General features: G+C 49.1%; 1 protein-coding gene across 1 annotated transcript; it reads left to right on the forward strand.

The window, feature by feature from the left end:
* Positions 1-3,164: 3,164 nt before the first annotated feature.
* LOC100083360 (corticotropin releasing hormone binding protein) lies at positions 3,165-17,626 on the forward strand. The gene is made up of 7 exons (XM_029063167.2): positions 3,165-3,299; positions 4,072-4,141; positions 5,514-5,671; positions 7,890-8,097; positions 10,919-11,067; positions 13,974-14,091; positions 16,673-17,626. Exons 1-7 carry the CDS (start codon positions 3,213-3,215, stop codon positions 16,828-16,830), a joined length of 948 nt encoding a protein of 315 aa, XP_028919000.1. The 5' UTR covers positions 3,165-3,212; the 3' UTR covers positions 16,831-17,626.
* The last annotated feature ends 336 nt before the right edge of the window (positions 17,627-17,962 follow it).

Consider the following 17,962-nt stretch of genomic DNA (forward strand, 5'->3'; position numbering starts at 1 on the left):
GGAGCTTAAAGTCTAGAGGGAAAGACAGATATTAAAATAAATTCTGGCTATATACATAAATGCTGTGGGGCTGAGGGTGGGTGAATAAAGTGCTTAAATAATTGCAAATCCAATTAGTTGGAGAAGACTTATTGGAGGAGATGGAAATCAGGAAGACTTTGATTAGGGGGGAAATCTGTAGCCTGTAGGATTTGGGGAGGGAGGGGGCTCCAAGTGGGGGAACAGGTGAGGGAAGGGAGGGAGGAGGGAACATTAAATAAAGGTAAGAGTCATCAAGAGAGTTGTATAAACTTGAAGTGAGTGTGTTCCCTTAAGCAAGAGTATGTGATAAGATATCTTTATTTGCAAACTTAAGAGGAGAAAGAGCAGATCTGCCTTTCCTACTTTGCAGAAGTATAACAATTAAAGGGTCTTTTTACTTTGAGAATTTCTAGTTTCCTTGCCTTATTCATTTCGCAGGGAGAGTGGAAGTAGAGTCAGAGTATTGCAGAAGTAGTTGAGAAACAATTTATCTTACTTGCTATTCTACATAGAAAGACTTTTGTTCTTCTCCATCTTCTTCTTCTCCTTCCTATTATTAATAATAATGTTTTTGTGGTATTTGTTAAGCTAATAACTTATTTCTATGCCCCTTATAAATAATAATATTAATTGTGGTATTTGTTATACACTTACTATGTGCCAAGCACTGTCCTAAGCACTTGGGGTTGATATGATAATCAGGTCAGACACAGTTCCTGTCCCAGGGGCTCACAGTCTTAATAGGAGGAAGAATGGGTATTATATCCCCATTTAACTGGGGCCCAGAGAAGTGAAGCAACTCACCCAAGATCACACAGCAGACAAATGGGCTGAAACAGAATTAGAACCCAGGTTCATGATCTTTCATTATACCTTCTTTGTCACTACAGAATTATTCAATAATATTTATAGAGAAATGCCCAAATAACACCAGCATTGTGTTAACTCTTAGGAGGGAATTGAAGCCATCTACTCAGTTTCGATTAACACACTGCTGGTGTTATCTGGGCATTTCTCTATAAATGTTATTGAATAATTCTGAGTGGATGGATTTAATTCCCTTCTAAAAGTTGTGTCATAATCCTGCTAGCCTGGCCCTGGTACGTGTGGTTCGTGAATTCAGGTCTCCCGTACAGGGCGATCATAAAATTCAACCGATACCCAAGATAGCAGAGCCTGTGAAATTGGGAGTCTTCGCAGGAAACGTGCACAAGCCCAACAGAGGGACATCAGTCTATAGCATTCATTCATTCATTCAATAGTATTTATTGAGCGCTTACTATGTGCAGAGCATTGTACTAAGCACTTGGAATGTACAAATCGGCAACAGATAGAGACAGTCCCTGCCCATTGACAGGCTTACAGTCTAATCTATAGCATGACTCTCCATGCAACCGCTGTCTACCTTAGGTTTCTGAGACAGTTAAACTTGGTTCCTAAAAATCTTTATTTTTTTTCCGAGTATGAAGGAGTGACGTATGAAGGAGTGACTTCTGCGCAGGGGTTTGTTCTCAGAAAGGTCCCAGGAAGCTGTTTACTTGTATTGACGTCTGCCATCCCCCCACCTCTAGACTGCGAGCTAGATGTGGGCAGGGATTATCTCTCTTTATTGCTGCACTGTACTTTCCCAAGCGCTTAGTACAGTGCCCTGCATGCAGAAAGCTCTCAATACGACTGAACGAATGAACAAATGAATGAAAGCTCCACCTGAAGAGTGTGCATGTGTGTATAGGTGTGTTTATTTGTGCCTGTATGGTTCTCTATTTGTGCGTGTGCATGCATGTTTCTCAGTATGCTTATAGGTGTGTGTATTTGTGTATGTGTGTTTCCCTGTCTGTGTATCTGTGAATGTATATGCGTGTTTCTTTGGGTGTTTGTGTGTGCATGCATGTTTCTGTGTGTTTGTGCATGTGTGTTGCCCTGTCTGGGTCTCTGTGTAAGTGCACACACGTTTCTCGGTATGCGCATAGGTCTGTGTATTTGTGCCTATGTGCTTCCCTATCTGTGCATGTGAACGCATGGTTCTTTGGATGCTTATGTTTGCATGCACGTTTCTGTGTGTTTGTACATGTGTGCACATGGGTCAGAGAAGCACCGTGGAACAGTGGAAAGAGCCCGGGCTTGGGAGTCAGAAGTCATGAGTTCTAATCCCCGCTCTGCCACTTGTCAGCTGTGTGACTTTGGGCAAGTCACTTCACTTCTCGGTGCCTCAGTTACCTCATCTGTAAAATGGGGATTAAGACTGTCAGACCCACGTGGTGGGACAATCTGATCACCTTGTAACCCCCCAGCGCTTAGAACAGTGCTTTGCACCTAGAAAGTACTTAACAAATGCCATCTTCCCGGCTCCGCCACTTGTCTGCTGTGTGACCTTGGGCAAGTCACTTAACTTCTCAGTGCCTCAGTTACCTCATCTGGAAAATGGGGATTAAGACTGTGACCCCCATGTGGGAGTACCTGATTACCTTGTAACTACCTAAGGGCTTAGAACAGTGCTTGGCAAATAGTGAGCGCTTAACGAATACCATAATTATCATTATTATCATCATTTCTGGGTGCTTCTCTGCCTGGGTATCTGTGCAGGTGCACGCATGGTTATTTGGCTGCCTATGTTTGCACGCACGTTTCTGTGTGTTTGTACATGATGTGCACATGGGATTTCTGTGTGCTTCCCTTTCTGGCTATCTGTGCAAGTGCACACACGTTTCTCGGTGTGTGTATAGGTGTGTGCATTTGTGTTTCCCTATCTGTGCCTGCATGTTTCTTCGGGTGTTTGCGTGTACATGGACGTTTCCGCATGTCTGTGCCTGTGCATGCATGCTTCTCTGTGTGTGTGTGTGTGTGCGGGTTGACTTTCCCAAGGGCTGGTTCCCTCTTTCAAACATCAGAAAATGTTTCGGGGGAGGGTTGCGTTTAATTTCCCCCCCCAGAGAAGGGGTATCCCCCCCCTTAAGGGAAGGGGGACGAGCAGGCGGGAGGAAGGGAGGGAGGTGGGAGCGGCTGCAACAGCTGGCACCGGAGAGCGGGACGGTGGTCAGTGCCGGTGCCCGGGGTGGGGTGGGATGGGTATAACCCTCCCTTCATCCCCGCCCCACCCCGCCCCCGCCCCCCGCCCTATAAGAGAAGCCCCGGACAAACCCCCGGCCCGACGACCCAGACCCCAAGCAGGGCAGGGCCGGGGAGGGGGCAGCATGCCGTCGCCTTGCCAACTTGGGTGCCCCTTCTTGCTGCTGCTGCTGGTCTTGGCCGCGCTGCGGGGGGAGGGACGCTCCCTGCAGGTGAGACAAGCCCCGCACCCTGCGCCCCGCGTTCTGCCCTGCACCCTGAGCCCCACCCTCTGCCCTGCACCCTGCGCCCCACCCTCTGCCCTGAACCCTGCGCCCCGCACTCTGCCCTGCATCCTGCGCCCCGCACTCTGCCCTGCACCCTGAGCCCCGCACTCTGCCCTGCACCCTGAGCCCCGCACTCTGCCCTGCATCCTGCGCCCCGCACTCTGCCCTGCACTCTGAATCCCGCACTCTGCCCTGCACCTTGAACCCCGCACTCTGCCCTGCACCCTGTGCCCCACACTCTGCCCTGCACCCCGAGCCCCACACTCTGCCCTGGATCCTGCGCCTCGCGCTGCACACTCCGCCCTGCACCCTGTGCCCCACACTCTGCCCTGTGCCCCGAGCCCCCCACTCTGCCCTGGATCCTGCGCTCCGCGCCCCCCACTCTGCCCTGCACCCTGCGCCCCGGGCCCCCCATTCTGCCCTGCACCCTGCGCCCCCCACTCTGCCCTGCACCCCGCGCCCCCACTCTGCCCTGCACCCTGAGCCCCGCGCCCCCCACTCTGCCCTGCACCCTGCGCCCCGCGTCCCGCACCCTGCCTTGCACCCTGTGTCCCGCGCCCCACGTCCTGCCCCCTGCCCCCAGCCGATGGGTGGGTGTGGGCGCGGGTCCGCTGCTGGCCCCATCGCCCCCGCCCCTCACCTTACATCGAAGCCCGGGGCAGCCCCTGACCCCCCTGACCCCCCTTGACCCCCGCCCAACCCCGCTCCTCCCCTCCAGCTGCGGGCGACAGCGGGAGGCTCGGGGCAGGACCTGTCTGCGGGCGGCCGCCTCTACCAACGATCGCTGCGTGAGTGACCCCGGATGGCACTGCCCCCAGGGGCCGGGGAAGGGGGAGAGGGACACTCACACGGACGGGAGGGGACACTCGGGGGACAGGATGGGGGTCGCTGGACAGGGGAGGAGGGGACAGGTCGGTCAGGGTGAGGGTCACTAAGAGGGACAGGATGGGGGTCCCTGGGAGGGGGAGGAGGGGAGAGTGAGGGTCAGGGAGAGGAGGGGGGACTCTGGGGACAGGATCGGGGGTCGCTGGGTCAGGAGGAGGGGAGAGGTTGGGTCAGGGTGAGGGTCACTAAGAGGGACAGGAGAGGAGACTCTGGGGACAGGATCGGGGGTCGCAGAGTGGGAAGGAGGGGAGAGGTTGGGTCAGGGCGAGGGTCACTAAGAGGGATGGGAGGGGAGACTCTGGAGACAGGATGGGGGCTCGCTGGGCAGGGGAGGAGGGGAGAGATCGGGTCAGGGTGAGGAGGGGGGACTCTGGGGAGGGACAGGATGAGGGGTCCCTGGGAGGGAGAGGAGGGAAGAGATCGGGTTAGGGTGAGGGTTACTGAGAGGGATGGGAGGGGAGACTCTGGGGCCAGGTTGGGGAGGTCCCTGGGCGGGGGAGGAGGGAAGAGGTCAGGGAGATTGGGGGGACTCTGGGGACAGGATGGGGGGTCGCTGGGCTTGGGGAGGAGGGGAGAGATCAGGTCACGGTGATGATCAGGGAGAGGAGAGGGGACTCTGGGGACAGGGTGGAGGTCCCTGGAGGGCAGGGATGGGAGAGGCCCGAGATGGAGGAGGGGTCTCTGTAAGAGGTTGGGAAGGGAAAGTAATAATAGTAATAAAAACAGTGGTATTCGTTAAGCAGTTAGTCTGTGCCGAGCACTGTTCTAAGCACAGGGGAAGATACAAGGCAATCAGGTTGTCCCAAGTGGGGCTCACAGTCTGTGTGTGAGCACAAGCCTGTGTAATAATAATGATATTGTCTTTAAGTGTTTACTATGTGCCAGGCACTGGACTAAGCGCTGGGGTGGGTAAAGATAAATCAGGTTGGACACAGCCCCTGTCCCATGTGGAGTTCACAGTCTCAATCCCCATTTTACAGATGAGGTAACTGAGGTCCAGAGAAGTGGTCACTTGCCCAAAGTCACACAGCTGATAAGTGGCAGAGCTGGGATTAGAATCCATAACCTCTGACTCCCAAGCCCGTACTCTTTCCATTAAGCCACGCCGCTTCTCTACTAAACCACTGGGGAGTGGGGTGGGATGAGAGAGGAGGGGAGAATCTGGGCAGGGAATTGGGGGATGGGCCCCACTTCCTAGCTGGATGGGTGTGGGAAGGGCCTCCCTCTCCTCGGAGCACCCCCCACCGAAGACCCCGTCCCCTCACCCCTCCCTAGGATGCATCGACATGCTGAGCGTCGAGGGCCAGTTCACCTTAAGCGCAGGGGAGCCTCAGATGAACTGCGCCACCTTCTTCATCTCCAAGCCCCAAGAGCTCATCACCATCCACTTCGACCTGATCAAAATCGACTGCCGGGCTGGGGACATCCTGAAGGTGAGCCGCAGGGCCCACCCACCTGGCCCTCTCCATCCTTCCCTTCTCCTGCTCACCCTTCTTTTCCATTTTTTAATCTCTCCCTCCCTTCCTCCTGCCCCTCTTTTTCCCTTTTCCTTCTTTACTCACTCCCCTTTCCCCCCTTCTTCCTTTATTCTAGCTCTTTGTTTACCTAATTTCTCCTTCTCTTAGTCCCATCCCCATCCCCTTCTCCAGAAACTACACTTTATTTTCGGACACCCTGCCCTCCCCCCGCCCCCCCCGGTGTGAAAGGCCTTAGAAAGCTAGTGCAGCCCACACCCATACTTACTGTGGAGCTAGGCCCAGATCCCCTCCTTTCGCCTCTCCAGCTGGAAGCACACTCCACATAGGGACAAGAGTCCTGCTCCTGCCAGGCCAGCTTGGACAAGTCCCACCTAGGGCTCACAGTCTTCATCCCCATTTGACGGATAAGGAAACTAAGGCACAGAGAAATGAAATGACTTGCTGAAGGTCACACAGCAGACAGGGGGCAGAGCCGGGATTAGAACCCACTTCTTCTGACTCCCAGGCCCGTACTCTTTCCATGCTGCTTCCCAGCACCCTTGCTTTAAAACTGTCTTGTAACCCAGTGTGTGACAATGTGCCGGCCATGGCTCCCAGGCCTCGAGCATTCACTCCCATTTTCTTCTCTTCCTGATGTGGCACTGCCTCTGCTGGGACCCAGCTTTCATGCTGAGGTTAGGTGATCTTGTGCTTCCATTGTCACCCACAGTTCTTCCCCCTCAGGTGTTTTTGGACTGTTTAGTTCTAGAACTAAATGTTGTGTTTTAAAACTGCCTCCTAGGCATTTTACCAGAAGCACTACACGACCTAGAAGTGTTTGAGGCACAGAAACATCTCCTTCCCTAAGAAGTGGGTCGCATTGGACAGTGAACCCCACTAGGTATGCACCTGGTAGAGCCGTTGGCCTACTCAGAAGGGGCTTCCCACAGATGGTGCCGTCGGCACAGCAGCAGCTTGGTCTAGTGGATAGAGCCCAGGCCTGGGAGTCAGAAGAACCAGGATTCTAATCTTGGTTCTACCACTTGTCTGCTTTGTGTGACCTTCGACAAGTCATTTAACTTCTTTGTGCCTCAGTACCCTCATCTGTAAAAGGGGGATTAAGATTGTGAGCCCCATGTGGGACAGGGACTGGGTCCAATCTGATTATCTTGTACCTACCCAGGGCTTAGTACAGTGCCTGGCACATAGTAAGCACTTAAATACCATGCCCTCCACCCCCACCACCCCTGAAAAAAAAAGTAGCTCCTTGCCTTAGAGTGTAATTAAGAGCTGTAATTTCAAGGACAAGATCCATTGACAGACAGTCCATCAATGGTATTTATTAAGCTTTTACTGTTTGCAGAGCACTGTACTAAGCACTTGGGAGAATACAGTATAACTGAGTTGGTAGACTCTTTCCCTGCCCACAACATGCTTCTGGAGCTAGAGCGAATGTGCTTGAATGAAGTTCATCAACTCTCATTTGGACAAACTGACAAATAGCAAAACTCTTCATTTTAAAGAACATTTTTTACAAAGGCGCATTTACTGCTAAAATAAGTTGGACCTGCTTCAGTATAACAAATTTTCAGGTTAACAAACGTAAGGCCAAGAGCCTCAAAGAGTCACTAAAAATGAAAGTTTATTGTAGTCCTCAGAGTAATTCTGAAAGGTGAGCTAAGTGTGGCTTTTGAATGCCACTAACCATCCATGGTATTTATTGAGCACTTGCTGAGTGCCAAGAACTATGCCAAGTACTTGAGCACTGCCTTTGTCCAGGTAAACCAATCATGGAATAATTAATGTGGAATGCTTTGTTGGATGTCAAATAAAACAAAAGCTCCTGAAATTCTTGGTTAATGCCAGGCCGATCCTGATTGTGTAGCCCCAAAACTAAGCTCATTAATCCAGGGGCCTGTGATGGATTGCTGACTAAAATGGCATAATTCTTCTCCCATGAGAGAGAGAGAAAGAGCCCAATAAAATGATTATCCAGCCATCTTCTGAGGTTTGTTGAAACACTGGTGATTAATGCTGAAGACCATCCAGCACCGGGAAAGGTAAGGGGCAAACCTATCTGCTCAGCTTCCTGCTTTTTCTTCTGGCTGCCCAACTTTTGATGTTTGTCCTCCTTAATAAGATCTTGGAATGGTAATGGATAATAACTGTTGTGCCGATGGTTCACTTCCTGAAGGTGTTTGATGGCTGGATTCTCAAAGGGGAGAAATTCCCTAGTGCCGAGGACCACCCTCTCCCAATGTCTGAGCGCTACATTGATTTCTGTGAAAGCAACGTCAGTAGGAGCATCAGGTCTTCCCAGAATGTGGCGATGATCTTCTTCAGGATCCACAAACCAGGAAATGGTTTTACTGTCTCCATAAAGAAAAACCTGAGCCTCTTCCGTAAGTTGACTCCCCACCTACTCACCCTCTCAGAAATTCCCTGGACTGGGGCTTTAGACATTGGGCCAATCGCCTCATTCAATCAATTAATCATATTTATTGAGCTCTTACTATGTGCAGAGCCCTGTACTAAGTGCTTAGGAGAGTACAATACAACAGAATTAGCAGACACATTTCCTGGTCATTTGAGCCTCCCTTGTAAAACCTGCTTGATGTTTGATTGTGGGTTTATTTCAGAGTCTCCTTGGGACAAGGTGTTGGTGTAGGGGTTTCCAGAGGAGATGTGGATCTCAACTTTCCAAAGTCATCATTACCCCATTTCATCGCCATACCCAAACTACATTCTCTTAACGTACAAATCGACATCCTCAGCACTGCCCTCTCCACTGAACTCAACTCCCTCACTCCTCTTTGCCGATCTCATATCAGTTACCCACAACCCTGAATCACCTCCACAGCATGTTTCCTGTGCTTGAGCTGCAGAGAGCTGCTAGCAGAATTCTAGGCACCAGTCTGACCTCATCCATCTCACGCTCATCCTTACCTGCTGTAATACTGCTCTCTCATCTGTCCTGCAGCAATACTTGTCCATCTTTAATGACTCCCATGCCCAAGTGCCCTTGCCAGTTATTTCGACATTTACCTCCCTCCCTCCTGTCCTCTCTTCGACTCTTCCATTTTTCCCAGCAGTATCTCAAGAGGGGATCTCCCGCCTCCTCTCAAAATCTACCTCCTCCAATTGTGCTCCTGACTTAGTTCCTTCACACCATCAAAATACTTCTCCCCTCTATTATTCTCTCCTAGACAATGGTCTTCAACAATTCACTTTTCAGTGGTTTCTTCCCCAGTGCTTTCAACCATCCTCTGTGGTTGTATGTGCTTTCATACATCCTCTATCCTTAAAAAAAATCCCTTGACCTCCTGGCTCCCTTCAGTTATTGCCCCATCTCCCTCCTACCATTCCTTTCCAAACTCCTTGAGAAAGTTGTCTGTACCTGCTGCCTCCACTTTCTCTCCTTGAAATCCCTCTGATCTGGCTTCTGTCCCCTTCAGTCCACAGACAGTACCTTCTCTAAGGTCACCAGTGACCTTTCTCTTATCAAATCCAAGGGCCTCAACTCCATCTTAGTCCTCCTTAACTGCTCAGCTGCCTTCAACACTGTATACCACCCCCTTCTCCTTGAAACATTATCCAACTTGGGCTTCACTGACACTGTCCTCCTTTGGTTTTCCTCCTATCTCTCTGACTGATCCTTCTGTATCTTTGGCAGATTCTTCCTCTGCCTCTCTACCTGTGGGAGTCCCTCAGGGCTCAGTTCTGGGTCCCCTTTTATTCTCCATCTCCATCCACTCCCTGGGAAACTCATTCACTCCCACACCAACTACCAATTTTTTGCAGATGATCCCCAAATCTACACCTCCAGCCCTCACATCTGTTCTTCTTTGTAGTCTCACATTTCCCTCTGGCTTCAGGACAGCTCTACTTCATGTCTTGCCAACACCTCAAATTAAACATGTCCAAAACAGAACTCCTCATCTTCCCATCCAAACTCTGTTCTGCCCTGTCTTTCCCATTACTGCAGTCCTCCACCACAATCTTCTCTATCTCTTAAGCCTTTAACTTTGGCATTACTGTCAACCCATCTCTCTCATTAAACCCATATTTCAATCTGTCATCAGATCCTGTTGCTCCTAGCTTCCTGAGTTCACCTGTTTCCGTTCTATCCAAACTGCTACCACACTTACCTAAGTATTTATGATATTCTTCCATGATTTCCACACCAACCTCCTCACTGATCTACCTGTTTCCTGCCTTTCCCCACTGCAATCTGTATTTCATTCTGCTACCTGGATCATTTTTCTAACCCTCCCCCCCGGAAAAAAAATGTTCAGTCAATGTTCTCCACTCTTCAAGACCCTCCTGTGGTTGCCCATCCACTCCTGCATCAAATAAACTCCTTACCATCAGCTTTAAAGCACTCTATCACCTTGCCCCTTCCTACATTACCTTCCTGATTTCCTACTACCACCCAGTTCACACACTTTGCTCCTCTAACACCAACATACTCACTGTACCTCGATCTTGTCTATCTCACTGTTGATTGCCCACATCCTCCCTCTGATCTGGAATTCCCTCCCCCTTCATATCCAACAGGCCACCACTCTCTCCACCTTCAAAGCCTTATTAAAGTCACATCTCCAAGAGGCCTTCCCTGATTAACTGTTCTTTTCCCTATTCCCTCTCCCTTCTGTGTCCTCTATGAACTTGGATCTATACCCTTTAAGCACTTGATATTCACCTCTCTTATTAAGTGCATAACACTTAAGCACATATTTGTAAATTTATTTTATTGTGTGTCTCCTCTTTAATGTGTGTCACAAGGACTGTAGGCTCCTTATGGGCAGGGAATGTGTCTACCAACTCTATTGTATTGTACTCTCCCAAGATCTTAGTACAGTGCTCAACACATAGTGAGTGCTCAGTAAATACCATTGATACCAATAGATAGCATTAATACTATTGATAATCCCCTGTTTCCTTAAGTTTTGGCCAACAAAGCCTTCTGGGTGGAAGCAATGCTATTGATCCCCACATATACACCTGATAGTGTTTAGACAGAACTCTGAGCAAGGGAATCACTGGAACCTCTTGAAAAGTTAAGAAAACTTTTTTCAAGTGACATAAAACCATGTAGGACAAAATGGGGCAAAACCATGGCCAAGATATGTCTGTAGTGGGGGCAGGTTTGGAAATCTGCCGCTCTTGAGAGCATAAGTGACTGATGAGGATGTCGTTATGTCTTTCTCCTTTGCCGTACAGCCTGCAACGTCATCTCTCAAACCCCCAGTGGAAGGTTCACCCTGGTCATACCTCACCAGCGCCGAAACTGCAGCTTCTCCATCATTTATCCTGTAGTTATAAAAATAACCAATTTCACCTTGGGCCATTTCAATGACCTTCAGCAAAAGGTGAGCCTTGACTTCATGCTGAATTGTTTGCTAAAGTTCTAATCCCTTTGCGTTTGTAGAGGACTCTCTCTGTCTTTCTAAAGAGCTTTTAAAATATATATCTCATTTTGTCCTTGCAACATCTCTGGGAAGCAGCCATTATTAGCCCCATTTTACAGATGCAGAAACTGAAGCATGGAGAGGTTAATAATAATGATAATAATAATGTGGAGTTTGTTAAGGGCTTACTATATACGAAGCACTGCTCTGAGTTCTTAAGTAGATACAAGTTAATCACGTCAAACAGGCTCTGCCTCACATAGGAGGACTTGGGTTAAGTGGCATTCCCAAAGTTACACAGCAGGTCCGTGGCAGAGCTGGGACTAGAATCCAGGTCCTCTGAACTCCTGTGCTTGTTTTTCTCTCTGGACTACTCACTGCCTCCCTCTTTTACTAACTTTGATCCGTGACCAGATTATGGTTCTGAAGGGTTGTGGCAGTGGAAACTCCCAAGGGGATCTCCCAAGACACAATTTGCCCTCTCCTGGTCGTGTGTGTGTGCGTGTGTGCATGCCATGCACGTCCGTGCCCCTATCTAGTCTGTGGCATACTTACAGAGGAAGTCAACTGGACAAGAAATGGGAGGGCTAAACTAAGTCCTGATGGGTCTCAGACCTAATTTTGAACCTGCTCAGGCTTGTTCAGAAACGCTTAGCACTCTTTTGCTCTGCTGGGAAAGTCTCAGGTCTTTCTGGAGATGTGGGATGAGGGAAGCCGAAAAGAGAGAAGACCAAACACTTGGAGGGGGTGACGGAAGCACGGGCTTTACCCCCAGCTGGAAACTGTGATAGCAAATGGATCTATTTCCCTCCCCACCCACCACCACCTCAGCAGGGCTGGTCTTTGTTCCCCATAGGACCCTGGACCTCTTGAGAGGTCCTCTTGCTTCTTGAGAGGCTTCGTGACTGTCTATCCCAAGCCCATCTGAGGTTTCTCAGTCCAGATTTCAATAAAGGTAGAAACTTCCTACCTTGTGTCAGAGATGATCTATGGAAGTTTTTAACAGTGCTTCCCAAGGAATGGGAGGCTTCCTGAGCGGGCTTGCAGGGGCTGAGAGAATGGGAAGGCTGGTTGATAGAGGTGCAGATGGAGACTTTCTAAAAAAAAAAAAATAATAATTGTAATCATGATATTTAAGTACTTACTATATGCCAAGCCCTGTACTGAGCAGTGTGGTAGATAGAAGAAAATCAGGTCCAACATGGAGCTCACAATCTAAGTAGGAGGGAGGACAGATATTTAACCTCCATTTTGCAGATGAGGGAACTAAGGTACAGAGAGGTTAAGTGATTTGCCCAAAGTCACAGAACACAGTAAGTGGCAGAGCCAGTATTAGAATACAAGTCTTCTGACTACCAGGCCCTTGCTCTTTTCACTAGCCTGTGCTGCTTCCCTTTTAAAATCCCCTCCCTCAATTTCCTTCCTTGCCAAGGAGTCCCCCCCATTCCCAGCCCCTCCTGCCCCTCGTGCCTGTCAACAGTGTTGGAGTACCTGCTGGGTATAATTCACTTCTCCATCAATATTAACATGGCCTTGCTTATTACTGGTTCTTACTCTTCACCTCTCCTCAGCCAAAATGCTACTGTTTTTCTCTCCCCTCCGTTCGCACCGGATGTCCCCTCCTATCTCCCCACAAGATCCAGGAGCACTGAACTTTGCTCATTGAGAAAACAATTGAAAGAGTTGTCTAGAAATGTATTCCTGAGACCGGCTCTGACCTTTTGCACCCTTTACTGAATTAGTGCTCTCTCCTCTTCTCTTTTTCCTCTCCCTTCTCTCTCCCTCACCTCCCCTTCCATCCTGTGCCTTTTTCTGTGGTACTGCCATCTGGCCAAGATTGTTCAGGACAGGGTCCATGTTGTTTTTTCTTGCTTGTGCAGGGACACCAGGCCCATGGGGCACAGGAAGGAACTGAGGGGTCCATGTTGTTTTTACTTGCTTGTGCAGGGACACCAGGCCCATGGGGCACAGGAAGGAACTGAGTCTCACTCTTCTCATGGCAGGGTGCTTGCCCCAGGCAGCCCCCTGCCAGGCATGGAGCAGGGAGAAGGAGGCCCTACGTTGGCAGCTCAGGCAGCTGAGAGCAGAGGGGCTTGGTTATATCCATTTGTAGTGCGGGAAAAGACAGTTTCTGGCTGATTTAATGGTGGGACCACCGCTCTCAGGGCTCATTAAGGGAGCCCACCCTGGGTGTCCTTGCTGCACAGTCTGCCCCCTCTTCCTACTGCTAAACCTACTCCAGCCAGAGGCCTTCCCCTGACCCCAGCTCCCTAGACCTATAATTCCCTGACCTATCCCTCAGCTAATAATAATAATTGTGGTATTTCTAAGTTCTAAGCAAGATAATTAGGTTGGATACAGTCCCTCTCCTACATGGAGTCACAGTCTTAATCCTCATTTTACAGATGAGATAACTGAGGCACAGAGAAGTAAAGTGACTCTCCCAGGGTCACACAGCAGACACATAGTGGAGCCGGGAGTCATGAGGGTGAGCCGTGGGGCCATCTCCCCTGGAAATGCCATGGCCAATGCTGCGAGCAGGGAACAGAGAAAATTGCCCTGCCTGGGAAAAGCACCCTATTGATTTGTGAGCCCTTCTGATCTCCACCCCAATCTGTTCTGGGCAAGTAGCTGCAACTTTCTGATTGATTGAAGCCATTCCTTCCCCTATCCCCATCCTACCTAGTTATTCACATGACTGACTGGAAATGCCAGCTTTGGGGGAGCAAGAAAATGGGTGTGGAGTGAACAAGGAGGCACATGGCTAAAAACCTGCACTCAGAGGGTGGCAGGAGTGGAAGGGTGCCCCAGAATCTCTGTTCAGTCGGTGGTTAAATGCTTTTTCTCCCTTTCCACTCTCTTTTCAGAGTCCTTCAGAAGGGTGTGGGAGGGCTGGAGATTTCGTGGAGCTGCTGGGTGGGACTGGATTGGCCTCTTCGAAGATGATGTCTGTAGCTGACCTGTGCCACCCCTTTCACGGGCCAGGTGAGACCAGCTCTTCACAGTGTTTGCTAAAATGATCTCTGAACTAGAGGGTTGATGGGGAGGAGGAGCGAGAAGCCAAGTCCCTTCCTCCTGGGGTTGGTGTGATGCCTGTACGTACTCCAGAACCCGGAACACACTGGCATGTGTGCCCCCTGCAGGAAATGCCCAGTTCTTTAACTAGGCCACCTGGATTGGGTCCATCTCCGACATTGCCAATCTGCCTGGGAGTACCAAACACTGCCAGTTTAGAGTCCGGCGGGGGCAGCAGGAGCAAAATGGCTCTGGGGATCACATGGTCTCAGCAGCACACACGCAAATTATTTGTTATTTGCATATAATTTGTTTCACCATATGCCCTCGTGACGCATTTAGACTTTATGAAATAATCTGAGAACCTTTAAAGCGACAGCAGGAGGGAGAGAGAGACACAGGGCAGAGACACCCCTGCGTCTCTCTAACGGAAGCCGAATGATTTTGCCAAGCTCATTTACGCCAACGAGGAAATCATTATGCAAATGATTTAGTAGTAATTCACTGTGGTAAATGATTATGGTTTCCATTGCTGTCGAGCTGATGCTCCACAGCCGCAGATCAGAAAACAGTCAGGACAGTATCGGTGCATCTTTTAGAAGCACGTTAAAGTGACTCTATGTCTTAGTCCTGGTGATGCCAGGCCTCCTGCCCTGAGTCTTGGGGTGGCCTCCCTGTCACTATTTTGGCCCAATGGGAGGCAACCCATACCCCTAAAACAAAGTAGGCATTGAATTGAGGAGCACCTGGTTCTGACTGTGACCTCCACTAAGTCAGGTTGCAGCCAGAGGTACTGCTGTCAATGGTCCTGCTTCTGCCTCTGCCTCTGCTGGGGTACCTCTGGGCTCAGGCCTCTGGAGCCTAAGGAAGAAATGGCTGATAGCGATGGAAGCGGTCACCCGGGTGGATTTCGTGCACAGACTCATCTCGAGTTAATAGAATACTTAATGCACCCGATTCTCTGAGGGTTGGAGTCAAGGGTGAGAGCTTCTGAGGCAAGCCACCGCACACATTTCCTTGTAGAGAAACGGGCAGGGGTCGGGAGAGGAAGGGGCATAGCTTGAGGCCCATTCATTCAATAGTATTTATTGAGCGCTTACTATGTGCAGAGCACTGTACTAAGCGCTTGGGATGAACAAGTCGGCAACAGATAGAGACAGTCCCTGCCGTTTGACGGGCTTACAGTCTAATCGACCCAGGGGCCCAGGGGCAAGGAGTCCATCTAAGGGCAGGGACTGGGGCTGCTCCCCTATGGTGGGGGGGAGCTGTGTTCTTGCACAACCCCGGGTTAAGGAAAACCTGCTCTGTAGTCCCGCACAGCGTGCATGCACATAAGTGTTTGCTTTGGACGACGTGGGGTGCCATACACAAACTGGCTCCTGAATGTTCTCATTCTCTGACAAGGTTTAAGTCCAAGAGCACGGTGAAAGCACACATTCTGGCAGAGCTGAGGGAGGGTGTTATAGCTAAGGTGGGTGGGTAGGTGAATGGAAGAACTGAGGGCCGCTATTATCCGGACTCATGTGGGAAGATGGAGATTAATAAGAGGAGATCCCCTAAAGGAGGAGGGATTTGGTGAGCGCCTTGAAGATGGACAGCTGAGGGGTGGGGGATTTGAAAGGGAAGGGAATTAAAGGCTGGGGGAACAGTGGGAGAGGAAGAAGGGAAGGCACAGTGAGAAGGAAAGCTTGGGAGGAACCAAGAGTGGAAGAGGAACCAAGAGGTGTGGTGCCAATGGATGGCCATAAAGCCATTTTTTCTATTGTTATATGCTGTGTTATTTTTTAACCTCTTACTATGTGCCAAGCACTCTACTAAATGCTGGGGGAGATTCAGTATAATCAGATTGGGCACAGTCCCTGTCCCAAATGGGACTCACAGTCTAAGGGGGAAGAAGAACAGGTATTGAATCCCTATTTTTCAGATGAAGGAATTAAGGCACCAAACAATTAAGTGACTTGGCCCAGATCACACAGCAAGGAAATGGCGGAGCTGGGGTTAGAATTTAGGTCCCTTGACTCCCAGGCCCATGCTCCACTCAGTAGGCCACACTGCTTCTATAGAACCAATGGTGAGGAATTCCCTTTGGATGCAGAGAGGGATGCGTAACTGTTTTGGATTTTGGAGGAGAGGGAGACACGGGCTGAAATACATTTAGGAAAAATGATCCAGGTGGCAGAGTGAGGCAAGCGCTGAGTAAATATGATGGATTAATTGACTGCTCGAGGCTGTCAGCCTAGATAGCCCCTCTCCTGTGCTCAAAGGAGAAAATTGACGTCAATATTTCTTCATTGAAATTGAGCTTAAAACCCAGGAAACTAAAACCTAATGCACTGCACATAGTAAGCACTCAATAAAGACCGCTACTGCTATTTCTTCTACTACTATTACTGTTATTACTATTACTAAAGCACATTTCAGGAAGTGGTCAAAGCGTCTCTTAGAGCAGAGGATAACACATCTCTAACCTTTCATTCCCACTGAAGAGGGTGGGTTGCGAAGGCGGCGCTCTGTTTTCTGCCACACTCTGAAACTCTTTTCCTCAATTCAGTCCAAATGAAGATCAGCTGTGACAACGTGGTCGTGAGGATGGTCTCTAGTGGGAAACATGTCAATCGGGTGACATTTGAGTATCACCAGCTGGAGCCGAATGACCTGGAAACACAACAGGAGAACAGTACTAAGGAATATTGTTTTCCTGGTATTTGAATCAGGCCAGAGAGTCGAATGAAGGTCGGGATGGATAACCCACATCTTAATTTGGATCTCCTAGTGTGACTGACCCTGGCAACGTTCCACATATTTCCCTTTCTGCATTCCCAGCCTCGATCTGGAAAGGCGCCAGTTTCATTTTTTTGTTTTCTGTCTATTTTCTGTCTGTCTTCCCTCTGTTCCTTCTTCATGAATAACTATACATTGCCCTTGTGGCAGAAAATCATCATAGTTTGGGCACTATAAACCCAGAATTGTACTTTCCAAGTCATTAGTGCAGTGCTTTGCACACAGTAAGCACTCAATAAATAGGATTGATTGAATGAATGAGTTATGAGCGGGAACGTTTATCAATCCTTCAGGTGTTACAAGTTCAAGCCCATGAGAAACGTAAAATATCTCAAAGAGCAAACCCCACCTGATGATGGAGTCTGATATCTGATGATGACATACACATATATCAGATTAATAACAGAAAACCCAGTGTTTGTGTCTGCAGCAGCAATCACTTGAGAATGCACTATTATTTATTTATTTGTAATAACTTGCTTTTAATAAAACTTTACAGCATGGGAAAATTTTTCCTTCCACAAGTCCAAACATGAAGAAGTACATTCAGAGTGTTGGCAGATTCTCATTAGGCTGCATGTTTGTCAGAGTATTTCTCTGTCTTTGTCTCTTCAGAGATCTTCTGCCATCTTGTGAAGAACAAAAAACTCTTCGAATTGATCATTTTGGACTCTTCTGTCATTGTAAAACTTGGACTATTAAAGTAAAAGTGTTCTGGGCATAAGGTGGATTTATAATTTTTACCTACTAAACTGAGTTATCAGGGGGAGAAATCAACTCCAGGGGAAATGGGAGATCACTGAGTTCAAAGGGTAGAATCAAGTTGGTTTGTATTCTTATTTGCCAATGCAGGCTTTGCATCAGCAAGTAATAAGGTGGGAGAAATCATGCAGGCCCCCATTGCCTTGCTGGGCCTTCTAGTAATAATAATTGTAGTATTTGTTAAGTGCTTATTATGTGCCAGGCACTGTTCTAAGCACTGAGGTAGATAGAAGATATTCAGCGTGGCTCAGTGGAAAGAGCTCGGGCTTTGGAGTCAGGGCACATGAGTTCGAATCCC

The sequence above is a fragment of the Ornithorhynchus anatinus genome, chromosome 1 (genome assembly GCF_004115215.2).
Source record: "Ornithorhynchus anatinus isolate Pmale09 chromosome 1, mOrnAna1.pri.v4, whole genome shotgun sequence".
Taxonomy (NCBI): Eukaryota; Metazoa; Chordata; class Mammalia; order Monotremata; family Ornithorhynchidae; genus Ornithorhynchus; species Ornithorhynchus anatinus.